General features: G+C 47.8%; 1 protein-coding gene across 1 annotated transcript in view; it reads left to right on the plus strand.

Annotated features, from left to right (window-relative positions):
• The first annotated feature begins 4,570 nt into the window (after positions 1-4,570).
• The window catches only part of ABRAXAS1 (abraxas 1, BRCA1 A complex subunit), a 48,852-nt gene continuing 30,983 nt past the window's right edge, over positions 4,571-22,439 (plus strand). The window contains exons 1-2 of the mRNA XM_068233524.1: positions 4,571-4,860; positions 18,162-18,252. Coding sequence (XP_068089625.1) covers positions 4,744-4,860; positions 18,162-18,252 — 208 coding nt within the window. The 5' untranslated portion in view covers positions 4,571-4,743. The remainder of the gene's footprint in view (positions 4,861-18,161; positions 18,253-22,439) is intronic.

A 22,439-nucleotide genomic window follows, 5' to 3' on the forward strand; every position in this document is an offset into this window, starting at 1 on the left:
ACAACCAATCCGATCAGAATTTCTGATCACTCGAACGATTTTTCGATATAAATTGGACCGTTAGTGGCCTCCTTAAAGTCACATTTTTTAACTAGCATTCTGTCACACTAACCCTCCAAGCACTCTTATGGGCCCATCCGCCTCTGAAGCGTCCACCCAGCGCTCTTTCTTATGGTGGCCATTAATGATCCAATCTTTTTCATCCAATCTTACCAAATATATGTAGTACAAGGGTAAATTGAGTAAATACATGGGGCCTGATTCACAAAGCGGTGCTAACAGTTAGCACGCTAGTGAAAAGCCCTTTATCACGCCTAAACTCAGTTTAGGCATGATAAGTTTAGGTGTGATAAGTTTAGGTGTGATAAGTTTTTAGGCGTGATAAGTTTAAGCACCAACTGGGTTAGCACCGCAGTGCACAACTGATCAAAAGTTTTGCACTAGCAAAGTTTGGTGCACTTTGCATAGAGTTTAATGGCGCTGCTTTGCGTGCGGGACTTTGCGCGCGATCTAAACTTATCTAAACTTATCATGCCTAAACTTATCATGCCTAAACTTATCATGCCTAAACTGAGTTTAGGCATGATAAAAATGGTTATCACGCCTAAAGTCTTTAACTGGGTTATCACCGCTTTGTGAATCGAGACCATTGAATGGATAATTTAGTCAGTTCCCTTATATTACATAGAAATGGTAAGATTGGATGAAAAAGGTTGGATCATTAGTGGCCACCTTTAAGCTCACCATTTCAGCACCGAATCTTTCTTTATCTCCTGCACAGGAGCACATTCGTGGATGAGCACATCCACACTGGGCATATGAGACTACGGTTAAACTCTACCCAATAAAACAAAGTCCCTAGTGCACAGCTTTTTTGATCTTTAAACAAGTGCTTCATCCTACTATGTGGACATATGTGGACCATACTCGTGCATGCATAATATAGGTGCGCTCTTTCACAGCCACTCCCTCCCTAATAGAAGAAGCATATTCGATCTGCTGGGTCAAATATCTTTAACCCTCCTGGCGGTTTGCAAAAAAATCGCCAGGGGGCAGCAAATCTTTTTTTTAAAATTTTTTTTTTTTTTTCATGTAGCGAGACAAAGTCTCGCTACATGATAGCCGCTGCTCAGCGGCATCCCCCCAGCCCCTCCGATCGCCGCCGGCGATCGGAGATCCGGAGATCCCGTTCAAAGAACGGGATCTCCCGGAGGGCTTCCCCCGTCGCCATGGCGACGGGGCGGGATGACGTCACCGACGTCATCGACGTCGTGACGTCAAAGGGGATTCCGATCCACCCCATAGAGCTGCCTGGCACTGATTGGCCAGGCAGCGCACGGGGTCTGGGGGGGGCGGCTGCGGCGCGACGGATAGCGGCGGATCGGCGGGTAGCGGCGGCGATCGGGCTTACCGCCAGGAAGGCTGAACCCTAAGCTGCAATGGTGGGCTGGAGAAGGAGCGCGGAAGCCTCTGGACTATTCACTTTCAAATATAGTGCTGTTACAACTACTGCAGCAGACTACCCCATAGCTCCCATCTGTCCCTCTTTTGGAGGGACAGTCCCTATTTGGGAGCCCTGTCCCTCTATTCCCCTTTCCCCCTCATTTGTCCCTCTTTCATGACTTTGTCCCTCTTTCTATGTAAATATATACATTTCTCTACTAAAAAATGTGTTTGCTTGACTCTGAACTTTATTCCCATCCTTTAAATAGATATACGGTATTACTAATTTTAAAATGTTAATATGAAGGAAAATGAACCAGGATGGAAAGGACCAGTGTGGTTTGAATTATAAAACAACATCTTTTTCTTATGAAATCTTTATGGTATGCATGACTAGGGGTGTAAGGGGACCAGATCAGGCGTGTGGCAGGGGCGTGGCTTAAGTGTCCCTCTTTCTCATCTCAAAAAGTTGGGAGGTATGCTACCCCTGACCCAATCTCAGTCAGGGAGTCTGTTTCTAGTAGAAAATTCTCACCTGTGCTGTAGTAGATGTTTGGTCACAAAAAAGAGTTCTGAGGGCTGTTTTGTACTGGGGGCGATTGGGGGACAATTGCACTGTGAATGCCACTTACCAGCTATCAGAAGATAGCTAATGCAATGCAAGATCTCCATATGGGAGCATTCACACTGCAGCATTGCAGTTGCCGCGCTCCCGTCTTTACCTCTGCCTGCATGTCTTCACATGAATTGATTACTGAGCTGTGCACGTGCGATTGTGAAGACACTGGGAGCATGGCCAAAGCGGCATCATGCAAAGACTGCACATGTGTGGGGCAGAACCGATACGGTTCAAAGGTCAGCTACTTGAGTCGTGACCCATAGTGGACCCAAATGTGGGCAAACAGGGGATCTCTGAGGGAACAGTCGTCTGAAGACTATGTGATTCAGGCTTTACAATTATCTATTTTTTTTCAACTTGGATATTCTTTTATGCATATTCAGCTGCAAATTTCATTCTTGCAAGATATGAACTTCCGTTTGAATTTGCATGAAGGGTTTCAAGGTCACTGCATGCTGCACTACACTTATTTCAGGGTCTCATTAGGTAGAGTTTCATAATAGGGCTCATTCACATCATTAGTGCAGAATGGCCGTGCGATCAGAACACAACGCGCACAATCGCACACCATCTGCACCGCTACGTTCTGCACTTGGCTGAAAGATGCTTGCCTGCAAGTGCTTCTGAATGCAAGTGTCCCAAAATGAGCATGCGCACCCACGTACCACCCATCTTCAGAAGCAATTGGAGACATGAGTGCTTCTGAAGCTTTCCGAGTGTCCCCAAAAGCGTATTTGACCAGTTGGTCAAATACCTGCAACAGGGGGGACGGTGCTGGAACGAGGACCAGGAAAGCTCTATAGCAGGGTTGCCAAACTACGGCACAGGGGCCCGTTGGTGTTTTGAATCTGGCCCCCCGACAGAGGGCCGGATTCCTCCCCTCCCTCACTTCAAAGTTGTGCGTGGTGCGTAAAGGTAAGTTTGACTCACCCAATCACAATTTCCAACGCCGATCACCATGGCCACAGCAGCATCATGTGACCCTTCATCAGAACGTGGCAGCATGCCACATGATGCTGCTGTGGCCATGGAGATCGACGCTGGAAGATGGGATTGGGTGAGTTAAACCTATGATAACACACTGCTTGCAACTCAGCAGCAGGGCCGACGCTACCATATGGGCAAAGGGGGCAAATGTCCCAGCATCCATATGGGCCCCCAAGTGTCTGCCACTAAATTATTTCTCTCACAACCCCCTCCTCCACGTCCAGCTGTCTGTCTTCTCCTTAGTGTTTTTGCTCTGCACTTCCTGCTGCTCCATTTGGGCTCTAGTGCCTGTTGTGAAGAGCAGGAAGTGCAGAGCAGCAACAGTAGAAAGACAGAACTTCCAGCAGGAATTCAGAGGAGGTCAGTGTCTCCCTGTCGCAACTGCCTCTGTAATGCTGGGGGAAGGGAGGAATTGTTACGGGCACACCTGACTGTTATACTAGGGGGTGAATGTCAGGGAGGCCCCAGGTTACTTTTGCCCCAGGCCCCCATTTTAGGAAGGGTACGTGCCAACGTGTCACATGTTGCTGCTGTGGCCATGGAGATTGCCGGTGGAAGATGGGATTGGGTGAGTTAAAGTAAACCTGAGATGGCAGGGCAGGAGGAGAGTATACTTACCCGGGGCTTCCTCCAGGTCGTCGCTTCCTTGCTATCCTTCTGCACTGTCTGGATAGTCCACAGTTGGCCCCGGAAAATCCTCCAGTCGGCCCAGGTGCAGTCCGGCCGTGCATGATCCCCCTTTAAATCTATAACGCAGCGCTTGGAACTCTGCAGGGTGGGGGAGAGGAGAGGCGCGCGGGGCACTAGAGGAATGCGGCTCACAGTGGAAATAAAGTTTGTCCACCCCCGCTCTATAGGATCCAGAGCCTTACCACTCCATAGGTGAAGGTGAGTATATAGGTTTTTTTTGTTTGTTTGTTTTTACAATTGCTTCACATTTAGGGCTGGTTCAGACGGACGTTGGCGTGGCGTTTCGGGGCGTTGCGGCGGCTGCGCGGTAAGGCTTTAAGTAGCCTTTTGCTTCGTGTTCCGATGCGGTCGCGTTTTTTCTTCTCCTTGGGGAACATTAGCCGTCGCGGTTGGCCGCCCCCTGGAAGCTACGTGTCGCTTCCAGGGGCAGCCTGAACGCTAGCGAAAATCGGGACCCGAACGCCGTGTTCGTGTAAACACGCGCAAAAGCTCGGTGTAAACGCTCCCATTCACTTGAATGGGAGCGTTTACCGCGACATTCCGAACGCTTGCGTCAAACGCTCCGCAAGCGTCCGTCTGAACCACCCGTTACTTTCAGTTCATCTCTACTAACAAGGTAGCTCCAGTAGACAGAATTAAATAAATAAATAAATAAATAAAGAATAAAATAGGCTGCCTAAACTGCTTGCTGTCTGACACTGGTGGTAACTCCAAAGGGCGCTTCTCAGTGCCTAGCTGACATGACAGCAGTTGTCCAGTAGATGTCTCTGCATGACTGTTTTGACTGGAGCTGCTCAGCTGCCTGTCTGTCTGCCCGCCTCAGATATTATTATTCTCTGTGCTGCGTACTGTGAGCAGGGCGATCACAGCAGCTACTTCCTGTCACTACTGCATGTTTGTGTGACCGGCGCGGGAGAGTACAGCTGGTTGCTGTAATGGAAGTGTGACTGCTGGCCGTGATGATAGTGTGACTGCTGGCCACCTCTCAGGAGGAAGGAGATATAATGCGGGTACCGGACTGCAGCAGCAGCAGCACGGCTAGGGAGAGCACCCGAGCGCTCATGTCTGGATTTGTTTTTAGCGCCCTCTCTTTCCATCATGTGAATTCCGGTTCGGACTCGGTGAGTTTAGAACATGACGCAAGCAAGTGATGATCAGGGCATATATTGGCTGGCTGTAGTACAGAACATTAGCATCTTCTTAGCACTACTTAGCTGGCACACTTTATGCAGTTGGTAGATCTCATCAGAAGGATACTTGGTTGTCACATGGCTGTACGAGACAGTCGCTAACATCCCAAAAACATGTCCATATAGCATTGTCTTCTGATGTATGAAGGAGATTTGCTTTTAACTTTCTGTAGTTTCTCGTCCTTTTGCCCAACTAGCGCACATTGCATAGTGTAAGCAAGACATTTTTGAATTAGGATGATAGCATTTGTAAAGTGAACCAGAGATCTAAACATCAAAAATCGATACTTACCTGGGGCTTCCTCCAGCCACATAAACACGTCCTCCCGCGGTCTGCCGTTTAGCAAAAGTCAGCCCTGATAACTGGCTCAGTCACATAAGTCTGGGTCTACTGTGCTCGCGCTGGAGGTCCACGCATGCGCAGAAGACCCAGACTGGACCTAACTGAGCCTGTTATCGGGGCAGCCCGCGTGAGGATCCTGAGGGATTTAGACATGTTTATGTGGCTGGAGGAAACCGCGGGTAAGTATCGATTTTTGATATGTTTAGATCTCTGGTACACTTTAGAAGAGTAAGCATAAACTTGGCTACTCGGCCTTCTTCAGACTAAAATCCTGCATACAGGAATTGAGTCTGAGTAGCCAAAAGCTTGCACTTAGGACTGGTTCACACTGTAGGAGCTTTTTCTAAACGCTTGTGATTTTAAAAGCAATAGCAAATGTAGCCTATTTTAAATTAGCCAATAAATGGCAGTATTCTTCTTAGAATTTTTTTCCAGCAAGAAAAACTAGCTGGGTTGGGGGGGAATGCAGAGCCGGTGCAACTCTGCTTACAGCATAGGAGGAGGCGAGCCGAAGACAGCCATGTGCTCCCAAAAAATTAGCTGGGTGCAGCACCCGGCTAAAAGAGCCTGGGGAGAATGGCATCATCCTAATTTAAAAGTTCTTGCTTTTAGTGATGGCAAACACAGTACAATACTGTACTGCTATTCCATAGTGTATGATTGGAGGTGGTGTGTTCTGGACTAGAGATGTAGCGAACGGTTCGCCGGCGAACGGTTCCAGGCGAACTTTGGTGGTTCGCGTTCGCCTGGACCATGCGAACTTTTGCGGAAGTTCGATTCGCCCCATAATGCACTAAGAGGGTCAACTTTGACCCTCTGCATCACAGTCAGCAGGCACATTGTAGCCATTCGGGCTACACTAAGCCCTGGAGCCCCACCCCCCCTTATATAAGGCAGGCTCCGGCGGCCATTAGCCTCACTCGTGTGCCTGCTAGAGACAGACAAGGGACAGCTGCTGCAGACTACTATGACTAAGGGCAGATGGTAGGCCCGATACGCGTCAGTTGATCCTGTTTTTATTGCATATCTTGTGGATTTTTTCTAATAAATTTTTCAAGCCTTTTTCACTTCAACCTGTCTTGGATCCTTTCTTCTACATTTACAGCTGCTGCAGACTTGTTCTTCTAGGGACAGATTAGTTAGGTTCTTGGCTGCTTAGCTTGCTCCTGGCTGATTATTATTGCTTTTATAGCACCCCTCAACAGCTCTTTTCAGAGCTCATCCTGAACTTTTTTTTTTTCTGTGTGTCAAACTGACACTTTTGTTGCATGCACAGCCTTGCTAATTCATAGTGTGTGTGCCACTGCCAGGAGCCCAGCACATTCAGTGACTACCTGTGTGTGTGACAGGGAGCTGCACATTGTACTACCCAGTACTGCATATACCCAGTACCTGTTGTGTTTACTTAAACCACCTCATCACTGCATATACCCAGCTTTGTGTTGAGTGAACCCAGCTCACTGCATCTAACTACCTGTTGTGTTGAGTGAACCCACCTCACTGCATCTAAGTACCTTTACTGTTCAGTGAATGCACCTCACTGCATCTAACTACCTGTTGTGTTGAGTGAACCCACCTTACTGCATCTAAGTACCTTTACTGTTCAGTGAACCCACCTCACTGCATCTAACTACCTGTTGTGTTGCGTAAACCCACCTCACTGCATCTAAGTACCTTTACTGTTCAGTGAACCCACCTCACTGCATCTAACTACCTGTTGTGTTGCGTAAACCCACCTCACTGCATCTAAGTACCTTTACTGTTCCTCACTAGTCTCCCATTTAGAGGTAGTAAACAAATCCCGCGTGCAACCACTAACATGCTTAACACAGTCCGAATATGGGAAAAAGTAAATGGTTTACTGTCAATTCCAGGGCAAATCTCTCCATTCACCCCACTCTGGGCTAATCATACCCTGCCACATTTTTAGTTCCAGACCCCAAAATCTGGACAGATCACTGTATTACCAAGTTAGTGGACATCAGTGACAATAACTCCCTCAAGCCATTTACAACACGAAAACAGGAGTTCAACCTACCTTCCTTTATGTACTTCCGATATATACAACTAAGGCATGCGTTTAATGCACAATTCCACCCTAAAGATGGCCCTCTGTTGATACAATCACACCCTATTGAGGCATAAATTATCAAGGAACATCTAGAACATGTTATATCTACCTTTTACAAAATATTCCCCCCCCAAGGGTAGGGGGATTGCTGAAGATCTTCTCAAAAAATGGCAATCTGATATTCCGGATCTAACCGTAGAGAGGTGGGAGGCCATCTGTAACTATTTCTTCACGGCCACTATTGCATCCAGAGACAGGCTAATTGCCCTCAAATTCATACACGGATGCTATTTATCTCCAGCAAGGCTGCTTAAAATCTATCCCACTTCAACGGGAGCATGCTACAGGTGCGCGCAGGCCAATGCACTCACATAACACCATATTGGACACACATCCACGCAGAACTTCAGAGAATATTTAGTATTCTTATACCATTTACTCCTGAAGCCTTACTACTGGGTAACATTGAGGATAGCCTTTTATCCACTCACAAACTGACAGCTTTCAGGACACTTGTAGCTTATGCACGGAAGATGATAGTGCTAAAATGGAACCAAGAAATACCTCCTCACATAAAACACTGGAAAACGTATGTTCATAAGGACCTGATATATATCAAACGAGTATATGTTAAGAGGAAACGTCCCAAAAAATTTACTAAAACATGGAACAAGTGGCTTTCGTACTATGATTTAGAGCTAATTGATTAATACTTAACATACCAATTTAGCTGCTGATATTACGGTTTTCTGGAGAGGCATGTGGCTGGATTTTTCGGACTGTACTTTGTACTGATGTTATTGTGTTGAATTTGTTTCTTGCCGTAGTGGCACTGTTGCCACTTAAAACTCAATAAAAATATTCTTTCAAAAAAAGTACATTTACTGTTCAGTGAACCCACCTCACTGCATCTCACTACCTGTTGTGTTGAGTGAACCCACCTCACTGCATCTAAGTACCTTTACTGTTCAGTGAACCCAGCTCACTGCATCTAACTACCTTTACTGTTCAGTGAACCCACCTCACTGCATCTAAGTACCTGTTGCGTTGAGTGAACCCACCTTGCTGCATATACCTAGCATCCCCCCGAGATGGACAAACCAGGTAGAGGAAGAGGTAGAGGCAGACCCAGAGGAAGGCCACCAGGCACCGGCAGGTCTGTGCGAGGTGGTGTTGCTGTGATTTCATGCGGACCTGTCCCAAAATACAGTGCTCAGAAGAAGGCACGTGCCATTACTTCCCAAAATTGTGAGGACGTGGTTGAGTATTTAACACAGAAGACCTCATCTCCCGCAGCCAGTGCCACCAGCGCTAGAAATTCAAAAACGGAGACTGCACACAAAGGGCTTTAGCAACAAGCTGTATTAGTGAGCATGTAGAGGCACATACACAACATGTTTCGGGCGGAGCCCTTCCTCAGGTGTGCCACACCCTTCACCAGTGACACCTAAATACCTTCCCACACACAGGAAGTCATGTGACAATCACATGACCCAAAGAAGCAAATAAACATATCATTTAACCATTAAGGGAACTACACCAAAGGTGTCTACCCCAATAAAAACTGAGGAGTAGGACACCCAGACATAGTCGATTTATATAGTAATTCTTTCAATAGCAATATAATTTCATCATATTTAACGATACCAATCTTGGAAAGTCCTTTTATAAACATTCTGCGCAATCCATTTCATCCTAGGAGAAAAACATCATAGAAAACATCTTAAGCTCAAATTTTCGTTTAGACCATTAGGGCATACACAATCAAATTTTCTTATCCATTTAGCCTCACACTGCAGCAGCAGTTTCTTTCGATTACCACCTCTCAGGAGCTTTGGCACGTCCTCAATCACAAACCAACGCAACTGACTTGCTCTATGGCGAGATTGTAGGAAGTGCCTGGACACCGAGGTTTCGTACTCTTTTTTACCCATAGCAAAGTTTGTAACATCTCGCTTATGCTCCTGTATCCGCTCCTTCACTGGTCTCTCAGTCTTCCCAATGTAAACATACCCACAGGGGCACTTGAGCCTGTACACCACATACGAGCTCAAGCAGGAAAACCTGCCCCTGATGGGCATGCTAGACCCAGTGGAAGGATGAGAGACACTGTTGCCCTTAATGATGGCTCCACAACAGTTGCAACCTAAACAGGGGAAAGTGCCTTTCCTGGCACTAAGGGTCATTTCTTTCTTTTTAACAAGGGCTTGAAGATGGTATTTTAGATGAGAAAACAGCTGCTTTTCTAACTGTTGAAAATCCTCAGACACCAATACTGTACCTTTTGCCAAAGATACATAAATGTCTGGACACACCGCCTGGCAGGCCGATAGTGTCGGGCATTGGTTCAGTACTTTATCCCTTAGCCAACTCTCACGTAGGGACAAGTGCCTTATGAAGGCACCTGGAGAGAAGGCACAAACAGCTATGGCAAGAACACTTGAGGAAAAGCAGCACCCAAAAGACAAGCCACCCTCTTTCTCCTCTTCCTCCTTCAGGTGCATCGTCTTCATCCGCTTTCTCCCTTGCACCTTCACAGCCACCCTCCTCCACACCGCCTCTTCCCTTGAGCGGTTCCTTCTCCTCTGCCCACAGCAGTACCCAGCTGTCCGTGAAGGAAGTATTTGAGCGTAAGAAGGAAATGTCTGCCAGTCACCCTCTTGCCCGGCGTCTGACAGCTGGCGTGGCGTAACTATTAGCTCGCCAGCTATTACCATACAAGCTGGTTGAGTCGGAGGCTTTCCGTAAGTTTGTGGCCATTGGTACACTGCAGTGGAAGATACCAGGCCACAACTATTTTTCACAAAAGGCCATACCCAAACTGTACCGTGCAGTTGAGAGGCAAGTGGTGTCATCTATTGCGAAGAGCGTAGGGTCAAGGGTCCACCTGACCACGGATGCCTGGTCTGCCAAGCACGGGCAGGGCCGCTACATTACGTACACAGCCCATTGGGTCAACCTGGTGACCGATGGCAGCAAGCAGGGAGTACGTGGCTGCGCAGCGGACCGACTTGTCACACCTCCACGGCTTGCAGGCAGGCCTCCAGCCACCTCCTCACCGCCTGCTACCACCTCTTCGCTGTCGTCATCCTCCTCCTCCTTGGCTGGTGCCGCGATCTCCTCTCCAGCTACACAGCCCCCGCACCCCAGGGCCTATGCTGCATGCCAGGTACGACGGTGTCACGCAGTGTTAGACATGTCTTGCCTCAAAGCGGAGAGTCACACTGGAGCAGCTCTCCTGGCTGCTCTTAACAAACAGGTGGAGCAATGGCTGACCCCGCACAAGCTTGAGATCGGCAACGTGGTGTGTGACAACGGCAGCAATCTAATTTCTGCGTTGAATTTGGGAAAGCTGACACACGTACCCTGCATGGCACATGTGCTGAATCTGGTCGTGCAAAGATTTGTGTCCAAGTACCCAGGCTTAGAGGACGTCCTGAAGTAGGCCAGGAAGTTGTGTGGGCATTTCAGGCGCTCTTACACGGCCATGGCACGCTTTGCGGACATTCAGCGTAGAAACAACTTGCCGGTGAGACGCCTGATTTGCGATAGCCCGACTCGCTGGAATTCCACCCTACTGATGTTCTCTCGCCTGCTAGACCAGGAGACAGCCGTCACCCAGTACCTGTATCATTACAGTACAAGGACACAATCTGGGAGGATGGGGATGTTGTGGCCCAACAACTGGACACTGATGCGAAATGCATGCAGGGTCATGGAGCCCTTTGAGGAGGTGACCAAACTGGTTAGTCGCGCTGAGGGCACCATCAGCCACTTGATCCCCTACGCCTACTTCCTGGAGCGTGCAGTGCATAGAGTGGTGGATACAGCTGTGGAGGAGCGTGAACGAGAACAGTTACAGCAGCAGGAGTCGTGGGAGCGATTTACATCCGAACCCGATGTTTCCACAACACCTGCGGCAGCACAGAGGGGGAGGAGGAGGAGGAGGAAGAAGAGAAGTCGTGTGGGGAAGGAGAGGAGTCAGACTCTGATGATGATGATGAGGAAGGTGTTTCTGTGGAGGAGGAAGAGGCGGCGGAAGAAGAACAACCACGGCAGCCGTCACAGGGAGCTTCTACTGCTCCACGTTCCCGTGGTATTGTTCGTGGCTGGGGGGAGGAAGAGGAGTTGCGTCCCATCACTGAGGAAGAGCAAGAGGAGATGGAGAGTACGTCTGCATCCAGCTTTGTGCAGATGTCCTCTTTCATGTTGTCCAGCCTGTTGAGGGACCCCCGTATCAAAAAACTCAAGGTGAATGACCTGTACTGGGTGGCCACGCTACTAGACCCTCGGTACAGGCACAAAGTGGCGGACCTGTTACCAACTCAACAGACGGCGGAAAGGCAGCAGCACTTGCAGAACAAGCTGTCGATGATGCTTTACAATGCGTTTAAGGGTGATGTGGCTGCACAACGCAATCAAGGAACCACTGGAAGTAACCCTCCTCCTCCCAAGTCCACGCAGGCAAGGACAGGACGCTCTAGCGATCTCAGGGTGATGTCGGACATGCGGACATTCTTTAGTCCAACTCCTCGCCATAGTCCTTCCGGATCCACCCTCTACCAACGCCTGGACCGGCAGGTAGCTGACTACCTGGCCTTGAGTGTGGATGTAGACACTGCGAAAAGCGACGATGAACCCTTGGACTACTGGTTGTGCAGGCTTGACCTGTGGCCAGAGCTGTCCCAATTTGCCATACAACTTCTCTCTTGCCCTGCCGCAAGCGTCCTGTCAGAAAGGACCTTCAGTGCAGCTGGAGGCATAGTCACTGAGAAAAGAAGTCGCCTAAGTCTCGACAGTGTTCAGTACCTAACCTTTATCAAAATGAATGAGGAATGATCACGGATGGCTACTGCATGACCGAAGACTAAGTCAGTCCCCACACACAGCATCTCTGCCTGCAGGCCGCTTGCCTTCTCCGCCACCACCAACAGGGTCCAGGACTCTAGGCGGATTCCTGAATTTTTAAGGCTGCACTAATTTTTCTGGTGCGTGTACATGCCTGCCTAATTTTTCTGGCTGCACTGCGGGCGGCTGCAACAAAAAAAACAAAAGGCATGTACATGTGCCCATCCCCCTTCGTGATCATTACCTTGCCGCGGTGAAGGGGCTTGCGTATCACAATGAAGCAATGACCGCCGGCTATTTGAGTGTCTCGGGTGGGGGTGGGACACAAAAGATAAGGTCGTTGCTTCATTGTGGTCAGGCCAAATTTGATCAGCTGGACAGTCACTGTTCTATCATTGAGTTACCACAGCCCGGCGACCATATGGGCTTGAAAGCCGCCACGGCCTACACTCTCGCCACGGTGCGCACCATTCCAGCACGGCCGTCACTATGCAAACAGCTGTTTGCGGTGCGTTACACAGTGAGTTTGGTGCGTCAGTGTGAAGCAGAACTCTAATTACACTCCCTGATTGATGTATACACATGCAAGATGTTGTAAAGCACTTTAGGCCTGCAATTTAGCATTCAATGTGATTTCTGCCCTTTAAAACGCTGCTTTGCGTCACATCCAGATTTTTCCACGGGACTTTGGGCATGTATCCCACTCCGCCATGCCCCCCTCCAGGTGTTAGACCCTTGAAACATCTTTTCCATCACTTTTGTGGCCAGCATAATTTTTTCTATATTTCAAAGTTCGCATCCCCATTGAAGTCTATTGCGGGTCGCGAACTGTTACGCGAACCGAAAATCGGAGGTTCGCGACATCTCTATACTGGACTATGAGGGTGTGCATCTTGTGTAGTGTCAGATAGTGCTCCCTATCTAAAGGGGTCCATACACTTACCGATTTTCCCGCCGATACACAGCCGATTCAATCACTGTGATTGAATCGGCTGTGAAATCGTTGCGCAAGCGCAGAACGAACGATTTCCGTCCGAAATTGAATGTTCCTGTCTGTGCGGAAGCATTTGCTTGATCGCTGGCGGGTTGGGAGTGCGTTCGAATGACCGACGCAATACATTACCTGTTCCGCCCGCGCGAGTCCCCTGGTCACCACTGCTCCGTCTCCGCGCTGGGCTCCGAGTCCAGCAGGCTTCACTTCTTCCTGTCCCGGCAGGAAGTTTAAACAGTAGAGTGCCCTCTACTGTTTAAACTTTCCCCGGCAGGAAGTAAAGTGAAGCTGGAGGAGCCCAGACCAGAGAAGAGACAGCGGAGACCAGGGGACTTGCGCGGGCCAGAGCAGGTAATGTATAGCTGGCGTGGGGGCGGCCGCTCCACAGATGGTAAATCGATTTCATGCTGAAATAGATTCACAATCTGTTTGCAGTAAAGGCAGCCATATGATCACTCTCTGATCAGATTAAATTAGAGAGGGATCTATCTGTTGGTCGAATCTGATGGCAAATTGACCAGTGTATGGCCACCTTAATAGTGCCTTCATGCATGCGCAACCCAAGTTTCCAGCCTGAAGCCCAATGAGCAGGTGAGGATCCTAGTGTGCAGTGTCAACTATCCAAGTGGACATAAAGAGAGAATATAAAGTTGTCCCCAGCAAAGCGGGGACCGAGCCTGCAGCTCAGCGAGTGGGCAAATGGACATTGTTTCCACCTATTTCACTGATGTGCAATAGAGGAAGCAGTATCTGATATTACACCTTGTATCCAATATAATCCTCAGCGCTGAATATCCAGTCATCAAATGGTGATAGCTGCAGTCACCCCGTGCTCCAACAAACAGACAGGTGACTGTCACCAAATGAATACTTCAGATCACCGTTAGTTGGTAATAAAATGCATCGACATTTATTAAAATCTAAGTATAAAAATCGCAAAGATACTCACATTGAGGGCCTTTATCACTAGGGACCCTTCAGTAAAATACAGCATGTAATGCACATCCAGTGCATATAACGATCAATCTGGTTATAGAGTATTTCCCAATCTCCACAGCTAGACCCGTTCGGCGTTGCGCCATACTCAAGAGCAGATGGAGACTGAGCTTAGGGCAAACAATTTATAGATATGATCACTTACATGTTAATATGCATTGCTATCTCCTCCATGGAAATTTACTGAAGGGTCCCTTGTGATAAGAACCCTCAATGTGAGTACCTTTGCAGTTTTTATACTTAAAGAGACACTGAAGCGAGAAAAAAAATTATGATATTATGATTTGTATGTGTAGTACAGCTAAGAAATAAAACATTAAGATCAGATACATCAGTCTAATTGTTTCCAGTACAGGAAGATTTAAGAAACTGCAGTTGCTATCTCTATACAAAAAAGCCATTAACCAACCTGGCGTTCTATTAAGATCGCCAGGGCAGCTGCATGAGGGTTTTTTTTAAATAAAAAATGAGCAATGAGCGGCCTTCCGTGTTTTGTTTACTTCGTCGCCATGGCGACGAGCGGAGTAACGTCATGGACGTCAGCCGACGTCCTGACGTCTGCCGCCTCCGATCCAGCCCTTAGCGCTGGCCGGAACTATTTGTTCCGGCTGCGCAGGGCTCAGGCGGCTGGGGGGACCCTCTTTCGCCGCTGCTCGCGGCGGATCGCCGCAGAGCGGCGGCGATCGGGCAGCACACGCGGCTGGCAAAGTGCCGGCTGCGTGTGCTGCTCTTTATTTGATCAAAATCGGCCCAGCAGGGCCTGAGCGGCACCCTCTGGCGGTAATGGACGAGCTGAGCTCGTCCATACCGCTAAGGTGGTTAAGCTCTATGACTTTCAAAGTCGTGGAGAGGGCTGTTTTCTGACTTTTATTATTTCAATTGTTAGATAATTTTTTACTTTTCCTCTGCCAGAGGAGAGGTCATTAGTTCAGACTGCTCTGAAAGAATCATTTTGAATGCTGAGTGTTGTGTAATCTGCACATATTAGAGAATGATGCAATGTTAGAAAAAACACTATATACCTGAAAATAAAAATATGAGAATATTTTCTTTGCTGCTAATCTTCTAGTAATTATTCATAGTACACAACCAATTCATTATATCATATATTTTTTTTCGCTTCAGTGTCTCTTTTAAGTTGGTAATAAAATGCATTGACATTTATTAAAATCCAACGGTGATTTGACGTATTCATTTGGTGACGGTCACCTGTTTGGAGCACGGGGTGACTGCAGCTATCACCATTTGATGACTGGATATTCAGCGCTGAGGATTATATTGGATACATTTGTTGGCCAGAGTGGAATTTGCTGACCTTGGCAGCTACTATTATATCCGAAACATCTAGTGTGACCTAAGGAGGACAGCGCTGTATGGTTTGAAAAGAATTGTGATACTACACCTTGTCTGAAGTCGAGATAGGGCTGACAGTTTGTACTGTGTAAAAGAAAGTAAGGAAAAGTTAGATATTTACCTAAGATATTCCAGAGGCTTTCCATGTCCTCCCCGACACCACCGCTGCTGGCTGGGACCCTCTTCCTTTTTGTCGTTATGCTTCTCTTATTTTTCCATAGTATATTATTATCTACTAGCTGACCTAAGCCCGTTTAAAAACTGGCTCTAGGTCTGTCTCCACCACAGCATTACAGCACGCATACACTCCTGCCGCACGGCCGGCCCGCCCCCCTGGCCCGTCCTGCGTCCTCTCCCAACAGCTATCAGTGCTGGACATGCGCAGTAGCGCAAAAGCACTGACACAGGGAAATTATATAAAGAGATTGGATTTATAGAGCGCCAAAATGTTACGACAATAAATAAGGTTGCAAACAACAGTACAGGTAATAAGCAGTTAGGCTCGGTTCACATTTGTTTTAAAAACGTATCCATGGCTCCGTTTTTGGACCCGGACCAACACCGGAGCCATTGTTACAAATGTTAAAAATAGTGGCCGTCGTCACCCACTTCAAATCCGGGGAATCCGCTTTTAAAAACTGAACAGAGGCTCCGGATTTGCCCCAGATACATGGAGGGGTAGTGAAAAGTAATGCAAAAACGGATCTCCCTCTACACAGACAGCTTTGGACACAAAAAGGGATACGTTTCCAGTGTCCCAGTCCTGTCTGTTGGTGGGGAGGGGGCCGCCATGCTGAAGAGGTTAGCAGGCAGGAAGGGGGCAGTGGGGAGGGGGCAGGCGGTTGCAGGAAGTGATGCAGCGAGCATTGGAACAAGGAAGTGAGTGAGTTCCCCGCTCGCTGCTGGATTGATTTTAAAAGAAACTAGCCAGAGGGGAAGGGGTGTCCCCCCCCCCCCCCCCCGTGCCCCGCTGCTGTGCCCTCTGCCCCACTTCCCACCTGCTACCCCCTCCAGCATGGCGGGCCCCTCTCCACCCTCAAACGCAAACAGATCTGAAACGTATACTGCAAAAGGGAAGCATGGATCCATTTGCGTTCTGGTTTAGAAAACCGGGGCCTGGACCACGGATTGTGTTCTTCAACCATGCCTAGTGTGGATCAAGCCTAAGATACACATTGCCAGATTTATCCACTAGACTAGTAGTCCCAATAATTCAAGTTCACGTTGTTCTGTGGGCAGAGTGCACAATCAAGTAGGATACACAAGGAGTGAGGGCCCTGACAAAGGCTTACAATCCACCCACAGTTTAACCACTCTTATTGTAAAGAACCCTTTCTGTAAAGATGGCAAAAACTTTTCTCCTCCTTATGCAGTCCCCTTGTCCTTTGTACAATTCTAGGGACAAAAAGGTCATCTGCCAAGTTTGTGTTGCCTTCTAATTTGTTAATACATGTTAAAGGACACCTGAAGGGAGAGGGACATGGAGGCTGACATATCCACCTCCCTCCAAGCAACGTAAATTACCAAGCTGTTCTGCTGATTTTCTGCATCCAATATGTTTAGCCGCAGACCCTGAACAAGCATGAAGATCTGGTGCAGTGTTCTCCCTAGGCTGTTTTAGCCGGGTGCTCCACCCGGCTAGTTTTGGTGAGCACTCGGCTGTTATCAGCTCACCTCCTCCTATACTGTAAGCAGAGTTGTTCACAGACGCACCGGCCCTGCATTCTCTCATCTCACCCCACCCGGCTACTTTTTCATACCACCCGGCTGGAAAAAAAATCTGGGGAGAACACTGTGGTGTTTCTGACCAACGTCTGAATGGACTAACTGCAGCTTGATTCATGTGTGTGATTCGGACACTACTGAAGCCAAAGATATCAGTAGGACTGCTGGGCAACTATTCAAAAGGAAACAAACACAACATGCATGAAAAGCTAGACCTTTAAAGTGTACCTGTAGGAAAAAAGTGTCCTTACGGGGTACTCTCCCAGGGCTGTGGAGTCCATACAAAAATCATCCGACTCCAACTCTGTTTCAGACTCCTCAGTTTATGTAACCACCGACTGCAATTCCGACTCCAGGTACCCAAAATTGCTCTGACTCTTTGTCTCCGACTCCAACTCCACAGCCCTGTACTCGCCTCAAGAGGAGGAAGCCTCTGGATCCTAAAGAGGCTTTCCCCATCCTCCACCAGATTGTTCTAGTGCTGGGAGCCCTACAGCTTTTATATGCGCAGTGTTTCAGACCCGCTCAGGTGCTGGCGGAAAGAGCAGAGCCCGATCAGGTCCATGATACTGTGCATCATTATCCACCTGTGCTGTAACACGGACCCAGTCGGGCTCGGCTTTTTCCACTGGAGCTCAAGTGGGTCCATGCTATTGCACAGGGGCAGTGTGGCTGTGCTTTGGGGGTCTTATCACTAGATCGGCCTGGCTGAGGAGGACGGGGCAAGCCTCTTTAGGATCTAGAGGTTTTTCCCTGCTGAGGTAAGCATGCAAAATAGGCTGCAGCAAACCTCACAGCCCTGCTTTATATGAAATTCATCAGAGTGTTTGTAAGCCAGGTTCAGGTGTTACAGTGATTTGTACAATACAGTAACTTATATTTTTCTTTCTGTTTTATATGTAAAGGAAGGATTTCTTCTTGGAGATGTTAAAGGGGAAGCCAAAGATTGTATAACTGACTCCCAAATGAGTAACGTTGAAGTTGTTTATACAATTGGTAAGTGCAATGAAGTGAGACCTACATGTAATGCATAGAGCTAAAAAGGTACAAATCCTTATTGGTCATTAGTGAGTTGTATTTTCCCGGTTATTACACCGTTTAGATTATGTCCCTACTACAATGTATGGCGACAATATACGATTTGGAAATAAAGATGTATTTTTTCCATTATGTGATTTTTTTTTTTTTGATTTTTTTTTTGGGTGCGCTAACAATAATGGAAGCCCTTATTTGCAAAAACAGTAATGCACCCTCATAGCATACATTCATTATTTTAAAAGTTAAGTCCCTAACATAACATTTTATTTATTGTCTTTTAAATTCCATAACTTTATTTATTATTATTATTATTATTTTTTACTATTTGGTTATATGGGGCAGGGAGGGAGCATAATAAATTAAAGGGAAGGTTCAGGGAGGGTGGGTAAAAAATAAAAATCAATTTCCACTTACCTGGGGCTTCCTCCAGCCCGTGGCAGGCAGGAGGTGCCCTCGCCGCCGCTCCGCAGGCTCCCGGTGGCCGACCCGACCTGGCCAGGCCGGCTGCCAGGTCGGGCTCTTCTGCGCTCCAAGGCCCGGAACTTCTGCGTCCCACGCCGGCGCTCTGACGTCATTGGACGTCCTCCGGGCTCTACTGCGCAGGCGCAGAACTACTGCGCATGCGCAGTAGAGCCCCGAGGACGTCCGATGACGTCAGCGCGCCGGCGTGGGACGCAGAAGTTCCGGGCCTTGGAGCGCAGAAGAGGCCGGCCTGGCCAGGTCGGGTCGGCCACCGGAGACCACCGGGAGCCTGCGGAGCGGCGGCGAGGGCACCTCCTGCCTGCCACGGGCTGGAGGAAGCCCCAGGTAAGTGGAAATTGATTTTTATTTTTTACCCACCCTCCCTGAACCTTTCCTTTAAAGCGGACCTGAACTCAGAACTTCCTCTCTGCTCTATAAGATACACAACCGCATGAAAAACATTTCTTTGTTACAGCTGATACAAATCCGGCAATACATATGCAGTGTTTCTCAGGGCTGTGGAGTCGGAGTCGTGGAGTCGGAGTCGGGCAATTTTGGGTGCCTGGAGTCGGAGTCGGGAAAAAATGCACCGACTCCGACTCCTAATGAATTTGTAACTGTAATTAAAATAGAAAATATGATAAAATGTTCTATTTTTCAGATAATAGTCATTAAAAATAATGTATATATACAGTAATAGCTGTGCTTAGTCCACAAAAATTAAATAAACCAATCAAAATTAGTTACTTGTGCTGCTTCAATAAAGCAGTCCCCGTATTTTTAAGGTCAGATGTACATATCTGATTGTGACTGTATATATGATGTGTACACAGGAATCTCTTATATACCGTATATACTCGCAAGCAAGCCGACCCGCATGTAAGCCGACCCCCCCACTTTTACCCCAAAAAACAGGAAAAAATGATTGACCCTCATGTAAGCCGGGGGTAGGAAACGCTGGCCGCGTGATCCCCCCAGTATGTCCCAGTATAGCTAGTATAGTGCCCAGTATAGGTAGGTAGTGCTCAGTATAGCAAGTAAAATGCCCCAGTATAGCTAGTATAGTGCTCATTATAGCTAGTATAGTGCTCAGTATAGCTAGTATAGTGCTCATTATAGCTAGTGAAGTGCCCCAGTTTAGCTAGTATAGTGCTCAGTATAGGTAGGTAGTACTCAGTATAGCTAGTAAAATGCCCCAGTATAGCTAGTATAGTGCTCAGTATAGCTAGTATAGTGCTCAGTATAGCTAGTATAGTGCTCAGTATAGCTAGTATAGTGCTCAGTATAGCTAGTGAAGTGCCCCAGTTTAGCTAGTATAGTGCTCAGTATAGTTAGTATAGTGCCCCCAGTATAGCTAGTATAGTGCCCCCAGTATAGCTAGTATAGTGCCCCCAGTATAGCTAGTATAGTGCCCCATTATAGCTAGTATAGTGCCCCATTATAGCTAGTATAGTGCCCCATTATAGCTAGTATAGTGCCCCATTATAGCTAGTATAGTGCCCCCAGTATAGCTAGTATAGTGCCCCCAGTATAGCTAGTATAGTGCCCCCAGTATAGCTAGTATAGTGCCCCCAGTATAGCTAGTATAGTGCCCCCAGTATAGCTAGTATAGTGCCCCCAGTATAGCTAGTATAGTGCCCCATTATAGCTAGTATAGTGCCCCATATAGCTAGCATAATGCCCCAGTATGGGTGGGTAGGTGCTGTCCCTCCCCGCTCCCCCTGCGGCCGCCGCTGCTGCTATTACCTCAGGCGGCGCCGCTTCCTCTATCCCCGTCCTCCTCCGGTAGTAACTCATTCACAGCAGCGCGCCTCTCGCTGCTGTGATGACGAGGAAACCATAGAGAGCGGCTTCCTGTAGCGTGATGCCGTTACTATGGGAACCGCTCTCTATGGTTTCCTGCGTCATCACAGCAGCGGGGGGCGCGCTGCTGTGAATGAGTTACCGGAGGAGGACGGGGATAGAGGCAGCGGCGCCGCCTAAGGTAATAGCAGCGGTGGCCGCGGGGGGAGCGGGGAGGGACAGCACCTATCCACCCACCCACCCACACATGACTCGCAAGCAAGCCGACCCCCCAACTTTTGGCCCACTTTTGGGGGGTCAAAAATTCGGCTTGCTTGCGAGTATATACGGTATACTAAATAACATCTATGCTGTAAGAATAAAGCCTGATGTGTAGCTGCCTGTGTCACTAATAGAGATGGTCAACGAGATGGAAATAATTCTGCATTGATGCTGATTTATGCAAATGTATGCACTCCCTTTGCTGATGAAATCAAATAATTTGATATGTTGTTAAAATTTGGTTTGGTGACTACAAATTAAAGGGCAACTGAGACGGATGAAAAGTAAAGCTTTATACATACCTGGGGCTTCCTTCAGCCCCCTTCAGGCTAATCAGTCCCTCGCTGTCCTCCACCACCCGGATCTTCTGCTATGAGTCCTGGTAATTCAGCCAGTCAGCACTGTCCGGGCCGCATGCCGCTCCCACAGCCAGGAACATTCTGCACCTGCGCAATAGTGCTGCACAGGTGTAGTATGCTCCTGGCGGCGGAGTGTGTGCATGCGCACTACGCCCGACTGGCTCAAGTACCTGGAATCATAGCAGAAGATCCAGGTGGTGGAGAAGGACAACGAGGGGCTGATTATCCTGAAGGCGGCTGGAGGAAGCCCCAGGTATATATAAAACTTTAATTTCATCTGTCTCAGGTTTACTTTGTTACACAGTAGTACTATACTCTACATATGCACTCCCAACAGAGCTGCAGGGAATCCACTGAGAATGCTGTGCACATTGAACACAGAGGTGTTGTCTGTTTACAATCTCCTCATTCCCCTGCAGAGTACCTGCACATCATTCTTACATGTACCCACACTTACATTGCCTAGGGCCTGATAGATGTTCTTTGTTCCGGTTTGTACCTTTTACAACTACTCTTACCAAGGACTAGTTTTAGTCTAAAGGGAATAAATATAGTAGTCTACATATCCTTCTCACTTCAGTTGTCTTGTAAAATTCCTAAGCGTTGGCAGTTAAGAGACGAATTTCATGTTACATACTTTTAATCAACAAAATTGTAATATGCAAATTAGAGGAGTCGGAGTCGAGGAGTCTGAGTCAGTGGAATCCTAAACTGAGGAGTCGGAGTCGGTGGATTTTTGGACCGACTCCACAGCCCTGGTGTTTCTACTTCCTGCTTTCATGGAAGCAGACATATCGTTAACATTCTGTGCTTTCAAATGAACTTATCTGCTGTGGCAGTCAGGTGACACTGGGGAGAGATCAAATTACAACTTGTGATTAGACACAGATGAGGGGCAGTTAGACTGGCTAAACTCTCTAAATACATGCATTTCTCTATGTTTTCCTTCTGTCCTGTGCAAGAGTTTGGGTCCACTTGTCATAGGGATAGGAAATGTACATTTAATTGCAATATTCTTTTCAGCCACTAGATGTCCCCACACATTTCCTTGTATGGTTTGAACCGAGCTCAAGCTGTGTTCCACCAACAGGAAATTACAGTGATTCATTTTTTTTTTTCAAGGAAATGATTGCCGTTTGTTGCAACAGCAATCATTTCAATTTAAACACTTATATTGGGTTTAGGAACATATGTTCTTAATCACCGATCTGTACCCAACTGCAGGGGGCTGCATGCGTGTCACACAGACAGGGAGCTGGG

Source organism: Hyperolius riggenbachi, chromosome 1 (genome assembly GCF_040937935.1).
Source record: "Hyperolius riggenbachi isolate aHypRig1 chromosome 1, aHypRig1.pri, whole genome shotgun sequence".
Lineage (NCBI taxonomy): Eukaryota > Metazoa > Chordata > Amphibia > Anura > Hyperoliidae > Hyperolius > Hyperolius riggenbachi.